Here is a 16,233-nt window from a genome sequence, read left to right as displayed (position 1 = left end):
ATGGGGACTCCTGTCTGATCTCATCTGTCAACCTGTCCATCATCACTGCAAATAAGAAAGGGCTCAGAGCTGATCCTTGATGTAATCCCACCTCCACCTTAAACGCATCTGTCACTTCCACCACAGACCTCTCCGCTGTCACACTACCCTCGTACATATCCTGTACCACTCTTACATACTTCTCTGACACTCCCGACTTCCTCATACAAAACCACAACTCCTCTCTAGGCACCCTGTCTTATGCTTTCTCTAAAGACACAATGCAGCTCCTTCTGACCTTCTCTGTACTTCTCCATCAACACTCTCAGAGCAAACATCGCATCTGTAGTGCTGTTTCCTGGCATGAAATCATACTGCTGATCACTAATCATCACCTCCCTTCTTAACCTAGCTTCCACTACTCTTTCCCATAACTTCATGCTGTGACTGATCATTTTAATCCCTCTGTAGTTACTACAGCTCTGAACATCACTCTTACTCTTAAAAATCAGTACCAATACACTTTTTCTCCATTCCTCAGGCATCCTCTCACTTTCCAAGATTTCATTAAACAATCTAGTTAAAAACTCCACTGCCATTTCACCTAAACACCTCCATGCTTCCACAGGTATGTCATCGGGACCAACAGCCTTTCTGTTCTTCATCCTCTTCATAGCTATCCTTACTTCCTCCTTGCTAATCCACTGCACTTCATGATTCACTATCCGCACATCATCCAACCTTCTCTCCCTCTCATTCTCTTCATTCATCAGCCCCTCAAAGTACTCTTTCCATCTGCTCAACACACTCTCCTCGCTTGTGAGTATGCTTCCCTCATTATCCTTTATCACCCTTACCTGTTGCACATCTTTATTAGCTCGGTCCCTCTGTCTAGCCAATTGGTACAGGTCCTTTTCTCCCAACTTAGTGTTCAACTTTTATACAACTCTTCATACGCTTTATCCTTAGCCTTCGCCACCTCATCTCCTTATACTCTTGTCTGCTTTCTTCATCTCTCTGACAATCCCACTTCTTCTTCACCAACCTCTTTCTCTGTATACTCTCCTGTACTTCTTCATTCCACCACCAGGTCTACTTGTCCTCCTTCCGCTTTCCAGATGTCACACCAAGCACCTTTCTAGCCATCTCTCTTACTAGATCTGCTGTAGTTATCCGGCTATTCGGTAACTTTTCACTGCCACCCAGTGCCTGTCTTAACTCTTCCCTGAACATCACCTCACAATTACCCTTTTTCAGTTTCCACCATTTGATCCTTGGTGCTGTCCTCACACTCATCCTCCTCTTCTTGATCCCCAATGTCATCCTACAAACCACCATCCTATGCTGCCTGACTGCACTTTCCCCTGCCACCACTTTACAGTCTCCAATCTCCTTCAGACTGGCCCTTCTACATAAGATATAATCCACCTGTGTGCATCTTCCTCCACTCTTGTATGTCACCCCATGCTCCTCCCTCTTGTTAAAATATGTATTCATCACAGCGATGTCCATCCTTTTCGCAAAATCCACTACCATCTGACCTTCTGCATTCCATTGTTTAACACCATACCTACCCATCACTTCCTCATCCCCTCTGTTCCCTTCACCAACATGCCCATTGAAATCTGCTCCAGTCACCAGTCTCTCACCCTTGGGTGCAGTCATCACTACTTCATCCAACTCACTCCAAATTTTTTCTTTCTCATCCATCGCACACCCAACTTGTGGACCATATGCACTAACAAAATTCATCATTACACCATCAATTTCCAGCTTCATAAACATCACTCTATCTGACACTCTTTTCACCTCCAAAACACTCTTAGCATACTGTTCCTTCAGGATAATGCCTACCCCATTTCTCCTCCCATCCTCACCATGATAAAACAATTTGAAACTGCCTCCAATACACCTAGCCTTGCTCCCCTTTGTCATTTATACTTAGAAATAAAAATCTGAACAATTTAAAAATTTATACAATTTTGAGAATGAAAAGTAAGACAACCACAAGGTTGGTAGGAGTAATGCTTGGGGAAAGTGCCCTAGCAGTACATGAAAAAATAACAACAGTATGTAACAACAGATAAATGTATGAGAGGAATATAGTTTTGTAAGACAGGAACTAGGCAAATTAATTAGGATTGCAGGCCTTGAGGAGGGAAGGTCTTAAGAGTTTTGGAAAAAGTGAGTAAAGCGAGAGAAAAAGGTGGAATAATATAGAAATAGTGGAGATGAGTGTTGGATAACAAGTAGGATAGAGAAGGGAAAGGATCTAGGGAGGGAGTCAGGTAGGATGAGAACAGAGGCATTCCCAGAGAGAAGAGAGGTGTGAGTGGAGCAAGTTCTCAAAAGTGAATGGTTGTAGGTGGTTTGAATCAAAGGAGGAAGGGAATTCCATAATTGTGCTAGGGAGAAAGATAATAGAAGTGTCCCTGGAGAGTGTATAGGCTTGTACACTTCTAGCAGGTTCTGATTGCTGGACCTAAATAGTATACTGGGCTCGTGCATTTGGAGGGAGAAGGAGAGTGAGGGACAGAAAGAGGATATGAAGATGAGTTTATGGGCAGTAGGGAGTTGAATGTATGAAAAATAGTTAGGGAGTTCCAACCAATTCAAGGACTGGAGAGCATTACAGTGGTGGGAGGAGGATTTGGATCTGGTAGCAAATGTAGCAATTTTGTTTTAGCAAGAAGCAAGTTTAGACTTTAGGGATGATTGAAGACTGGTGAGGAGAGTGGCACCATATAGAAGGGAGGGGAAGAGATAGGTAGAAGACAAGGTATGTTTGGTTGAGGGGGTAAGGTAACAATTCTGGTGGTATAACATACCCAGTTTTTGATGTGTTTTCTTAATATTAGTTTGTAGGTGGATGTCAAACTTTAATTGGTCATCTGTAAGGACTCCTAGAAGTTTTGTGTGGGGAACTATTTCAATTGGGGTTAAGTTCTGGCTAGTTATAGAGAAAGAGTTCTTATCAAGTTTGGTGGATTTTAAGGGGGAAATATCATGATCTTGGATTTTGAGGGGTTGAGAGCAAGGTGATTGTTGAGCATCCAAGACTCAGTGCAGGAGAAAGCTTCTTGTGTTAGTTTAATGAGTTTAGGGAGGGATTTGGTGGAGCAGATAATTGTAGAATCATTGGCATATTGGACCAGTTTAGCATTTGGAATACAGTGATGGAAGTTGTTGATGAAGATGTTGAACAATAATGGGCCTAGTATACAGCCTTGTGGGACTCCTGTGACAGTATATAAGAAGGTTGAGGTGTAATTTTTCCATTTAACAGCTTGCTGTCTATTTGTAAGGTAACTGGAAAACCAGTTGATAGAAGATGAGGCAAGATTGAGATGAGATAGTTTGGACAAGAGAAGGTTATGTGAAACAGTGTCAAAGGCTTTGGATAAATCTAGGAGAACGGTTGATACAATGTTGCTAGAGTCATGAGATTGGTTGATGGCTTCAAGAAAGGAAAGGAGGGCTGTAGTTGTGTTATGCCTGTGTCTGAAGCCATGTTGTATAGGTGTCAGCAGTTGATTGTCTAATAGATAGGGTAGAATTTGTAAGTGGATTCATTTTTCAAGAATTTTGGAAATGGGAGATAGGATATCTACTGGACGGAAATTGGAGATTTTGGTATTGTTGCCTCCCTTGTGGAGGGGAATAATGAAGGCATTTTTCCTGAGGAGAGGTACGTAAGATTCTTGGATGCAACGGTTTATTAGGATAGAGATGGGAAAAGCTATGCCATCAGCAGCTTGCTTGAGGAAGCAAGAAGGAAGTTCATCTGAGGCATTCGAGCATGGTTTTAATTTTTACAGAAATTTTCTTATGGTAGAAATAGGAATAGGTTTGATAGAGAAGGGGGTGCTGAGTAGGGTTAGAGATGGTGGGGACTGAAGACGGAGATGGGGTCTTGCTTGATGTGTTATTTGGGAAAGATGTGGTGAGTTTAGCTATTGAGTCTATAAAGAATGAGTTAAGTTGTGTTGCTAAGAATAGGTTGGAAGAAGTAGGATCTGGACAGGGATTGTCCTTTTTATCAGGATGGAGTAGGGTAGAGATACTGTTCCAGACCTTTCTGGGATTTATGATTGTTTTGTAGTTTTGTGTAGTAAGATTTTTAGTCTGTGGCGGTTTGTTTTTTAACTTTATTGCAGAGTTGTCTGTAGTCTGCTAAGTACTTAAACTAGTATCCAGTCTAGAACACATCCAGAGGGATTATCTTTAGCAAACCTAGTTGGGGAACTGATCAGTTGGGTAAATTTATAGAAGTTTATATTCTGTGAGGATGTGGGAGAGTTTATAGAAGGCCAGTTAATATTTATGTCTCCAAGGAGTATAGTTTCATTTTGTATGTTTGTTGACATACAAGAGAGAATATCTTCATGAATGGGGATATTGTTTCCTGGGAGATGTAAAGGACAGCTATGGATATGCTTTTGTTGTTTATCTTTAGGAGGGCCAGGGTTAGTTCAGCTGAAGCAAAGTGCAGTAGGGATTTTGTATAGGGGGTTACTGTCAGGGAAGATGAGTAGACACCTTTCTTTTTGGTTTTCTTATAATTCTATAATTGGGTGGAGTAATTGTAGTGTCCTTAATGTGAGGTTTTAGCCATGTGTCTGAGACAGAAAGAATGTCTGGTTTGTTGTGGGATATACTGACATGAAAGTTACCCAACTTGTTGCATAAACTTTGGGGATTTATTGTAGCAAATATGAGATATTTGTGGAGAGAAGAGGGGGTTGGAGAGGGTAAGATATTGTTTTGGTTGGTTGAGGGACCAGGGTTGAGATGAATGTCACCAGAGAGAAGGATTGAGAACAGTTGGAGTAGGAGGGAGGAAAAGTATTTTAGAGTCTTTGGAGTTAGTGTTGAGGGTGGGGAAACAATTATGGTTTGCAGTGAGAGAGATGGGGATAGTTTTAGAGATGGTTGGGACAAGTTGTCTGGTAAGCAAGTGAGTATTGCTAAAATTGTAAAAGTGTGGAGAAATAAATGGAGTGGAGATTGTTTTGTGTCTGAAGAAAGTGGAGGTTGTATAAAAGGGTGGAGTAACAAATGTGAGGGAGGCAGGTAAGATAGAAAAGGCAGGAGAAAAAGAGAGGAAGGCATATAATGGTTAGAGTTAATGACGGTTTGATTAGCATTATTGATATAGCGGTAATGTGAGAGGTTTGTGGGTGAGTTGGAACAAAGGGAGGAGTTAGTATAGGTAGGTATAATTAGTAGAGAGATATGGGATGAAGTAGGTGTAAAGGAGAGGTTATTGGATTAGAGAATGTAGTGGGGGAAGGGGTGTGTGCCTGAGGGAGGGGTTTGCTGGTGCTAGTTTAATTAAGGAATGGGAGTGATTATGTGGCTGTAAGTGTAGATGTAGTGGGGTTGGGTGGAATTTGGGGGTAGGGTAGGGAAGTGGAGTGAGCCCGTAAGCCGAACGGAGTGGGCAGAGCCAAGAAGGAGTAATGAGGAGGGGAAATGCAAAAAACATTTAGTGGCAGAGTTGCTTTCTTGGACCTGGGACTACTGGAGAGTCCAGAGGTAAGTGTAAGTTTAAATTAGAATGTAGCCACAGCCAGGACCTGTATCTGGGAACTAGCAAATAAACAACTGCATAATAGGAGCAGTACCAAGTCTCTGCAGCATTTTAATCAAAGACTGGGAATGCTATCAAATGTAGGTATATACTGCCACCTAGTGTCATTCCTAAATACAGTGAACAGTAAAAACAAAACGAAAACTCCAGCAAAGTTAGAACTTCCACTATGTGACGTCCGAAACCTCTTGTATCAGAGGCACATGGGATATATGCAAATGATCTTTACGAACATCAGGTGTTTCAGCTAATTGGTGATTCTGAATGTCCAGCTAATTGGTGATTCTCTCATTTGACAACCACGTGGCCAAAGTGGTTAGAAAAACATTTTATATAGCCCACCTAATCATGAAGGGATTCACATCTAGATCAGGGGAGGTCATCGTGCCTCTTTACTAATCCCTCATCAGGGCGATAATTGAGTACAATGCCCCTTTTGAGATGTACCTTACCAGACACCTGCAGCAACTGGAAAGACCCCAAAAGTACCTCACCAAGAGGATCAAAGGGCTCAAACAGATGCCATATGCTGGCCGGTTAAAGAAACTCCAGCTCTACTCAGTGGCATACCGTCTGCTCAGAGGCGATCTGTGCCTGATGTATAAAGCCATATCCAACCCGGAATTAATGGACATGCTGCACCTCAGAAAATCCAAATCCCATCGAGCTACGCGCTCGAGAGACTTGAACCTCAGCACTGAAATAAATAGGACATGCTGGAGGGACAGATTCATAACCCAGAGGCTCCCTTCACTCTGGAATAAAATCCCAGTCCAGGTTAGACAGAGTCCCTCATTGACTCTCTTCAAGAGGAATCTTGATGAGTGGATGGGAGATCATAGGTTTACCTCGGGTATCACTTCTGTGTCACTGTTAGACAGAGGCACAGTATACTAACCTCGAAAAAGGGCATAGCAAAATTAATTTAAAATGGGTGGCGAAAGCCAAACACACTCAGGCTAGGCTTATAAATGCCCTAGGGCAGATAGCCTAGTATGAACCTATGAACCTATGACTTGTTTCGTCATTTTAATGGATAATTTCAGGCCAATAAAGCCAAACCCCACTAGCTGTGGAAATGCATATTTCGACCTTGTTATGACCTCATCAGCACAACACAAGCAGAGTGTTTGACTAAGCATAAGAAACACAGAGCTGTTACACCCAGCTGATGTCCATTATCATTATGGTCACTGCAAAAATATTCCATACAACAAATTCAAATAATAAGTGAGAAGGTCACTGAGAAACCAATCAGTAAAAACAAAACGAAAACTCCAGCAAAGGTAGAACTTCCACTGAGTCACCTCCCAAACCTCTTGTATCAGAGGCACATGGGATATATGCAAATGACCCTTATGAACATCAGGTGTTTTAGCTAATTGACGATTCTGAATGCCCATGACTTGTTTTGTCATTTTAATGGACAATTTCAGGCCAATAAAGCCAAACCCCACTAGCTGTGGATATGCATATTTCGGCCTTGTTATGACCTCATCAGCACAGCACAAGCAGTGTTTTGACTAAGCATAAGAAACACAGGGCTGTTATACCTAACTGGTGTCCATTATCATTAGGGTCACTGCAAAAATATCCCAAACAACAAATTAAAACAATAAGTGAGAAGGCCACTGAAAAAACATCACTACGGGAAAAGGGGGTTAAGGAGTACACTCCCCACTTCCCCCTGTAACTTTAATATACCAACTCTGAGATCGCTCTACAGTGCAGGAATGGAAATCTTTCCATTCCGCACTGTACTGAGATGCCGATTTCACATTGTCAGCATTTCAACTGACAATCATATGGTGTCAGCCATATGATTGTCAGCATTATGAAATGTCGGCAATGTGAAGGGCTCCCATCAGAACACATCAGTGATATTAGGAACAAAATAAATTCTAATGCTTTGTATAAGTATTCTGTGAAACATACCACTGCATGCTTTAGATTTATTATTACTGATAGAATACAAAGAGATAGGGCCAACAAAATTGGTTGGCACACTATTTTGAATTATAAAGAGAGAAATTGGATTATTAAATTGGGAGAGATATTTCCTATTGGCTTAAATGAGCATTTATAATCAGCCAATGGAATTTGATATGGGTGTGATCAGGATGTATATAAATTATTGTATTGTTTGATGCATTTATTATTTACACTGAGGAAGGCTATTGCAGCCGAAACCGGTCTGATTTTTTGTGGGGTATTGTGGTTTCACTCTACCCTTATGGTGTTGCTATAATAAACTTCTGCATTGGATTTTCACACTTTTGAGTGCTGGCCTCTTTTCTGATTGCAATAAAGTGATGCTGTGGGACAACTTTGCAGTGGCATGGGTAGAGCAATGCTGTGGGACAACTTTGCAGTGGCATGGGTAGAACGATGCTGTCAGACAACTTTGCAGTGGCATGGGTAAACAATGCTGTCAGACAACTTTTCAGTGACATGGGTAGAGCAATGCTGTCTGACAACTTTGCAGTGGCATGGATAGAGCAATGCTGCAGGACAACTTTGCAGTGGTACTGGTAGAGTGAAGCTGCGGGACAACATTTCAGTGCATGGGTAGAGCAATGCTGTGGGACAACTTTGCAGTGGCATGGGTAAAGTGATGCTGCAGGACAACTTTGCAGTGGCATGGGTAGAGTGATGCTGCGGGACTACTTCTCAGTGGCATGAGTGAATTTCTTATGCAAGAAGGCATGTAAAGAGACAACAAAGGAACTTGATGTATATCTCATAGCAGACAGGAAGTAAGAAAGAAAGAAAGGTAGGGGTTAACACAGTCTAACAGGGTAGAAGAAGGAGAATCCATGAAATGTGGTTGCACAGGGTGAAGAAGGAGTGCAGATAGCTCAGACATGATTTGATAAAGCTTTTTCATTGCACAGGAAGTGTTTTGATACATTACAAACACATTCTTTATCAGAAAGCAACAGTATTCAAATGTAGGGAAATTTAAGAATGTATGCAAGGGATAGACTTAAAGCACTACTATCAGGATATACAAAGAAGAAAAATATGACATTGTGTACTTCACACTAGGGATTTAGTGGCCAAAAGGCAGCAATTTCAATTTCTCTGAACATTAATTGCTATGTTTCTGTTCACTTGGTCAGTGTTTAGGAGTATTTACTTGAACTCATCCCCTATTCTCCACTGGTGTATCTTTTTTACATTACCTCCAGAGAGGATTATCCTGCTTTCTCTTCTTTTGTATATCTCCAAACTGAATGCAATCGAAAGTCCTAGGCCCAGGACAATTAAATATCTCTCTCTCTCTCATCAGACTTTGTATATCCTAAATCTTTAGCATTCATAACCCTATCCCTTGCCATTTCCTAGAATTGACTTGCATGAAATTTATCAGAATGCTTTACTGCAGTTTAGTTTGATCATATCTACAGTCATTCCTTTCTCATGTTCACTTATAATCCAGTCATATAACTGAATCAAATTTGACTGATACATCCTTCCAGAGACTGGTGTTAATACTTCTCAAGCGTACATCATTACAAAGAACGTACCTCTTCTGAATCTTAAAATGGTCATGTTCCTCGAAGTTCACATTGGAAGGGTCTGTTACACAATCAGTGTTAGGAATTTTTTAATTGATATCCATGGTAAATACTAAAAGATCTTTTTTTAAGTAAAACCAACATATTTTAACCATCCTATGACCTCCTAGTTGAAGTTGTTAATAAGCTGTTAGTATATGTTCCACGTTTTGCCCATTTGCTCCACATTATGAGGGTTAGTGTTCCTCATTTTGGAGATGGAAGGCTGAGAGCTATGCTGGTGTTCACTAGAAATGCTACTTGACTTAACTTACAGTGAAGCACACCAATATCCATCTTTACTCAAGTGTGCTAAACCTAACCTTGCCACTGCCGCTAAACCCATTCCTACACATTACCATAGCAACAATCCTTTTCCTAATGCTACAGTTATTCAGACATATTTTGTTGTGATGTACTATTAAGGTTTTTATTTTTTATTTTTATTATTTGACCACTTATAAAAAGGAAGCATTATTTTTTTTTCAGATCAGTCTATTTCTGGCCATTTTTTAAGTTTCAGCCTGTAGAAATCAATATAATGTGCATTAAAGTTTCTACACTTCAATACTGAAAACTATACTTGTGTAGTGAACCTGCTAGTATCAATTTAATATGCATCAATGTAATGGTATGAAATCTGCTGGGCATTATCTATACTTGCACCATGTTGCTAAGACCTGGAACTAACTGGAACTCCTCACCTATATCCACCAGGTGAGTACCATCCCTCCCATCCTTCAAAACCATTGTGAAAGACTTCCTAGCCACAAAAAGCTGGCTCTGTACTTGCTCAACCCCAGGATAAATTATATCCCTAAATAACAATAAATACCTATTCATACCTTATACCACCTTACTCTTCCTTCTTTACTCATTTCCTTAATTCTATCACGTTCTCTCCCCTGATTTTCTTTCTAAATATATCATAAGCCTGCTTTTCTCTCACTTTATAATGTATTATACTGACTCACCTTTATTTTTTTTATAAACTGGTTAAAATTTCTCGAAATAATAAATCATTGTCATATAACTTGTATCTATTCTTAACCAATTTTTTCATATTATGTCTAAGTTGGTACAATTGTTTAAACTGTAGTCATTTTTGTATTATTTTTAAAGATTGTAAAATAATTGTTATTAAAATATTTTGTAATACTTTGGAGCTTTACTCCCCAGGCCTCCTCTGAAAATGGGCTCCTACCCAGTCAGACTTTCCTGGCAATCAATTGTCAATAAATAAGTAAATAAAATGCCAATATTATGTAATGAATAATTGTCAGAGAATAACCAAACTGGGATTAGACTAATACATGAAGGGAAAAACAGAGTAAATTAATACAGAGTGAAAATGAGGGGGGATGGGCACAAGAACTTACCCATGTTATTCATCTTAAATATCTGAGAGCAGTTAGGGAGTAATATAGAGAGAGTGCTGGGTCAATCATTGTTAGTGTGAGAGGGGATGGACTGAAAAAATATAGGTATCGAATTGGTTAGAAATTGGATTTAGTATCATTTGAGGTGAAGGGAGATGATTGTTTTGGTTGTCCTGGATTTAGTAGATTGAATATGGAAGGGCAGAATTGCTTGGGATTCTTGTTATGAGTATCCTGAAATGGGGTGAAGTAAGTTTTCCTATCAGATCTAATGGGTTTTTACTGAAATTACAAGGTTCCTTAAAATGTTACATATGAATTTGGTTTTATCAAGAAGCCATGACTTCTAAGCTTTATCTCTCTGTGCCATTACTTGTATAGTGGCTTTGGAGTGGGAGAAGGCAGGGTTGTGCTATAGTCTTTTGTTTCTGATTGCAGATACTTGCTTTAGTATGTCAAGTAAGGTTTTATTTAAGTAAGCGACACCTTCATCTAGTGACCGCATTTTTAATACATTCCAGTTACAGAGCATTAGTGTGTTAATTAAGGTGACTTTGTTAAACTTAAATAGGTTCTGGACTGTGTTCTCACATATGTGGGTAGGTAGTCACTTACAGATTTAGAAAGGATGCTGGGAGTGGTTGTCAGGGTCCAATCCCCTATGGATGAGTGGTTGGAGGGTTTGTTATATATTGTTGAGCAGCTGTTAAATAGAGTGAATTTGTATAGGTTGATGGTGGATTTGGGGTGAGAGGCTGAGATGGTTTTTCCAGTCAGTGCTTAGATCTCCTAAAATTAAGGTTTCTTGGCTGATATTGAGTATTCATAATAGCAGGCTTTCAATCATGGAGTGATATTCCCTGGGGAAAGTGCAGCCCTATAACCCATATGTTGTTATTTCATTTATTTGTAAGAAGGATATGATGAGTTCAGTGTTGTAGAATGAGGGCTGGCAGTGCTGGGAGGTGGAGAGTAAAACCGAGTTTTTGTATAATATAGCGGTAACCCAGCTTTTTTTTTATGTGTCCTGTCCTGACTTATAATGTTGTAGCCTGGCAGTGGGGTAGGCATTTCCTCATTTTCTTATGGCTGGTTTCTGCCATGTTTCTGTATGAAGTAAAAAATTAACAGAGTGGAAGACAACCTGTGCATGTAGAACTGACACACTATTACAAATGAGTTGACAGTTTAAGTGTTGTAGGAGTAACCCAGAAGAAGGAGACATGAATGAGTTATGGATGCTAGCTTGACTGGTGAAAGGAGAAAGGTGCCTGGTGTGTCCTGGGTTTGGATGTATATAAGATTAGGGTTGGGGTGAGTAATGGGTAGTGTTAGAGGTATTATGGTTAATATTTTTCTTTTAATCTTGGTCTTAGCGATAAGGAATTCTCTTGTTTGTAGGAGTATTTCCACAGGTGGATGTAACTGTGTGGGGAGAAATGGTTGAGACAGAGTAGAGATTGTCGCATGTATGAGAGAGAAGATTCTGGGAATAATGCTAAACATATGAGTGAGGAACAAAAGTTCTGTAGAGAGGGAAATGGTATATGGTAAGTTGGAATAAGGATAATAGTATGAAGAAGTAAGGAATGTATCAGAGCAGCTTGCTAGTTCTGACCCACTGTAGTGGAGAGTTAGTATATTTGGATGAAAAGTATACTTGTTTGTGTGTACAAAGAATAATATGCATAAGGCTTGCTGTTTCTACTTGAATTACTGATTTGGTGAAGATGGTGCTATGATATGCAAGAGGAGGTATGTACACGAGTAGTAGTGTGTGTGAGAAAGGTCAGTGAAGATGATTAGCTGGGAGTTGTACTTTGTTAGGAAGAGGTATATGCAGTACGATAGGTAGGGATAGGAGGGGTTTCAAGAGCTACAATGAAGGTCTACTGTAGTAGGGATGTCTAAAGTGAGTGAGGAATATGTGGTTGTGGGGTAATTTAGATGGGAGAGGTTTATAGTGTTGGACATGTGAGTTAAAGATGGCTGCTTGGAAGTGAAAGCATGTGGGAGGTGTTTGCTGTGTTTAAATATAGAGAAAGGTGGGTGGGTGAACTGGGGGTAGGGTAGAGGAGTGAAGTGGGCGTTATGAGGTAGAAACAGAGAGCCTATTCCAAAAACATATCTGGATTGTGACCAGAGGAAATGAATAATTGTGATTCCAGGAAACTAAATTAAGATAAGTGAAACAAATATGTAACATTAGTATGAATACAGATAGTAGGCCAGGTATAGTGAGCCATGCTATGACTGATACAGACTCTCTTCTATTGTGGTGATTAAGCCCCCTTTATCTAGAGGTGGATTAGGAGAATAAAATGAAATGTATCTTAAACAGATGTATTGAATGTTTATTGTTAGGCCTGAAGAAGCAGTCTTATGACTGTGAAAGTGCTTACCGTTTGTACTTTTCATTGCCTGTGTTTTATTAAACATTTATTTTGATTGTGATTTCAGCTGTGGTATTTGCCTAATTTTATTTTCATTTTAAAGTTGTTGGTGCTCTAGACTGATCTTTCCCAGATGGTTAACTTTGCTAGTTATATTTTAAAATGAAACTTTACAGGAAAATGTAGGTTGCCATGTGCAGAGAGGAAGAGAGTGCATTTGAAGATATTGGAGACTGTGAATAGTTTACATAAGGGGACAGTAATTTAGCAATTCAGAATTCAGCTGATATCCCTAATTATAGTTGTAGCTCAGATTAAATGACAGTGATTATGCAGTATATGTGTTGATAGTAAGAAGGGGATCAAGGACTGATGCATTCAATACATCTTTGAATAGTGGAGAGGGGACAAGAGCTAATCATATCGAAATGAAGGAAAGAACACCCATCATCTTGTAGATAGTGAGGAGAGGCCTAAGACTGATCTGTGCAATATACCTATAAATTGTGGGTAAGGGACCTAGAACTGATAATTGAGGTACAACTTTAGATAGTGGGAAGTGGCAAACAGATGATCTCTGCATAAATCCTACAGACAGGAGGAACTGGACCAAGAACAAATATCTGTTGTTCTCTTGTAAATAATGAAGTGGAGTAGGAGATATACAGAGAAAGAGTTGCCCATAGTAGCTATAACAGATCTGGTGGATAAATTGCACTGAAACCACCTGATGATAGCTGCCTTTACATCTGGTGAGTCAGTCAGAAAGAGATTATATGGTAATGAGTTCAGAGTCCTGTTTTGGATGTACAAGCAGTACACTGATCAGCTTATCTCAGCCTGGCCATCTCTAGATGGAATTGGTGAAGACCTACAATGTGGTCATGCAGCTATGCACACCGCTAAACCATCATCTGTTCAGTGAACAGACCACTGCCAAATAATCATACTTAAAGTAGTTGAAATATTGTCATTTGTACAATGTTGCATGACAGAAGTAAACACTATATAGGTCTTTATTTAGAAACAGCCATATGAGCTGAATGTCTGAGAAAAGCTAGTGGTGATAGACACATTGATGACATTCAATGGGTATCAAAATCAATGTGTTACTTAAATCCAGTGAGGCAAACTTTAGGCTGTTGACCTCTGTTTGGCATGATTTCAGTAGCTTAATGATCTGGTGAAGGAACAGTCACTGTAGACTGACTTCTGGTGCAAACTGTGATAGAAAAAACTTGGTGGGAATTAGGGAATTAAGTGGTAATGAAGCAGCCATCTGGAAACACTGACACATTTTCAAAGGTTTGGCCTGGTTGAATTCCCGAAATAACAAAGATGTTGATTTTTAACCTTGCTAGTCCTTCACTTATAATTATTGTGCAACTACAATAAATTTCAATAGAACTCAAGAAAGGTGTCCACAAATATCTGTTAGGAAGAATATGAACCTTAAAGGGATCCATCTCATATTGCAGATTATGTTCCAGTATCCATCCATCAATCCATCCATCCATCCATCCATCCATCCATCCATCCATCCACAAACATTTTTCTGATTTGTGTACATGTTCCAGTATGCTGAAGCCTCAAAGACTTTAACTGTTTTGTTGCCTTGTTTCTGTCACATGCCTTTATAAGACAATTTGATGTCCTTCTGTGTTATGAGGTACTTGGTATTTGGTTTGATAAATTTCCCCTGGAAACACCTCACCAAATGAGTTGTAATATTGATTAGTTGTCTCCTCCATTCCTCTGGGTAATAATGATCCATGTGGGTTTGTGGTAACAACGCTGGTCACATTGAGGTAGGTATAATATACTACAATAGGTGATGTATCTGTTATACCACTGACAAAGATTAGGTTGTGTTTGGTGAAAATATCATTGTGTAGTGTACTTAATGGTTTATTACATGCATGTATACATAATAACTATAGTGAATTATAAATGATTTCTACAAGAAACAACATTTTTGCCATGCATATTGTTACATACAACCAAAGATTTTTATTACCATGGTCCAGGAACTCTGTATAACTTATATACTGGAAACTATCTGTATAAAGGTTCAAACAATAAATATGTGTGATATTTGCAAACTGTAGCAGATATAGTATTAATGAAATTCATGTTATGCAAATAACAGTCCTGTACTATTTGTGAAGTTAACAATAATGTCATTTTTATCTGGTTTGTGTTCAGGCTGGTTGTGTGGCCAATAATTCAATCATTAGAGATGGCACTCTTATGGGTCAGCCAACAGAAGGGGCATTAATTGCACTTGCAATGAAGGTAAGAAAAAAATTGTGTTTGTCTTTAAAATGCCATATTCATGGAAGGTGCAGGAAAATTGTTTACATCCTGATGTTCTAGTCATTAAGAGTCTGTGTCCTGTTTAGTCTTTACATCGGACACTGGTGCAAACTCTACCTCTAAATCTGTTGTCCACCTTATTATGCTATTGTTTTATTTGCTGTTAGCCTGACTTGTTAGTTGAAATGAGTAGCAATGGTCCATCTACAGAAAATCTGAAAATGGTGTGCTTAATTATAAACCTAGATTATTTATGAAAAACACTGTTTACTTTAATTTCATTTATTTTGGTTTTAATTTCAAAGTAAAGCCTCCTTTTTCATTTAGTGCAGTGATGTACATAATGGTCTTAAGTGCATGAATAACTTCAGAAAGAATATACAGACATACATATAAATATCGCAAGTTTCTTTATATACTCATTAAAACATATATAAGACTTCATTAAAACCTATGCATGAATTCCACCAACAATATATACTAAATGTTACAGTTAACATCCTGAGGAAACATTCATGCTTTAACCTTACATTTAACTACTTGTCAGCTCCAACTTAATGAAATAAACTAATCAAATATGCAGTAATCCAAAATACCAAAAAAAAAATATATATATTAAAAACAATTTTCAGAGAAGCAAGATTTCTTGTAGCCCCCATCCCTGAATCATTATATCTACCAAGCCCAAAACAGTAACAGATAAATGTATGTTGATTGCTGAGGTTAAAGTTATTATGAGATGACCATATCCTAACCTTGGGATAACCACCCCTTTACTTAGGGCTGAGCTAGAGAGTCTGAGGTTAGATGGTTAGAACCTGAGTTGTATGTTTTTGTTGATTAAGGAATTTTTCTATAACAAATTCAGTATACTGAGTAAAGATTAGTAAAGAACTGAGGTGAAAACCAAGTTAAAGCAGAAAATCACTTGTAACATATTTTTCATTTTGGGTCAAATATATCAATAGTGTTGTTATCCTTCAGTTTTTGAGGAGCGAGGAATAGCACTACCC

The 16,233-nt window shown here is 39.0% G+C and overlaps 1 protein-coding gene across 1 annotated transcript in view; it reads left to right on the top strand.

Annotated features, from left to right (window-relative positions):
• The window catches only part of ATP2C2 (ATPase secretory pathway Ca2+ transporting 2), a 629,254-nt gene that overhangs the window by 357,136 nt on the left and 255,885 nt on the right, over positions 1-16,233 (top strand). Inside the window, exon 15 of the mRNA XM_044081473.1 lies at positions 15,110-15,199. Coding sequence (XP_043937408.1) covers positions 15,110-15,199 — 90 coding nt within the window. The remainder of the gene's footprint in view (positions 1-15,109; positions 15,200-16,233) is intronic.

The sequence above is a fragment of the Protopterus annectens genome, chromosome 8.part0, assembly GCF_019279795.1.
Source record: "Protopterus annectens isolate FY-2018-M chromosome 8.part0, PAN1.0, whole genome shotgun sequence".
Taxonomy (NCBI): domain Eukaryota; kingdom Metazoa; phylum Chordata; order Ceratodontiformes; family Protopteridae; genus Protopterus; species Protopterus annectens.
Note: the sequence above shows the minus strand (reverse complement) of the source record. Positions and strands in the feature narration are given on the sequence as shown.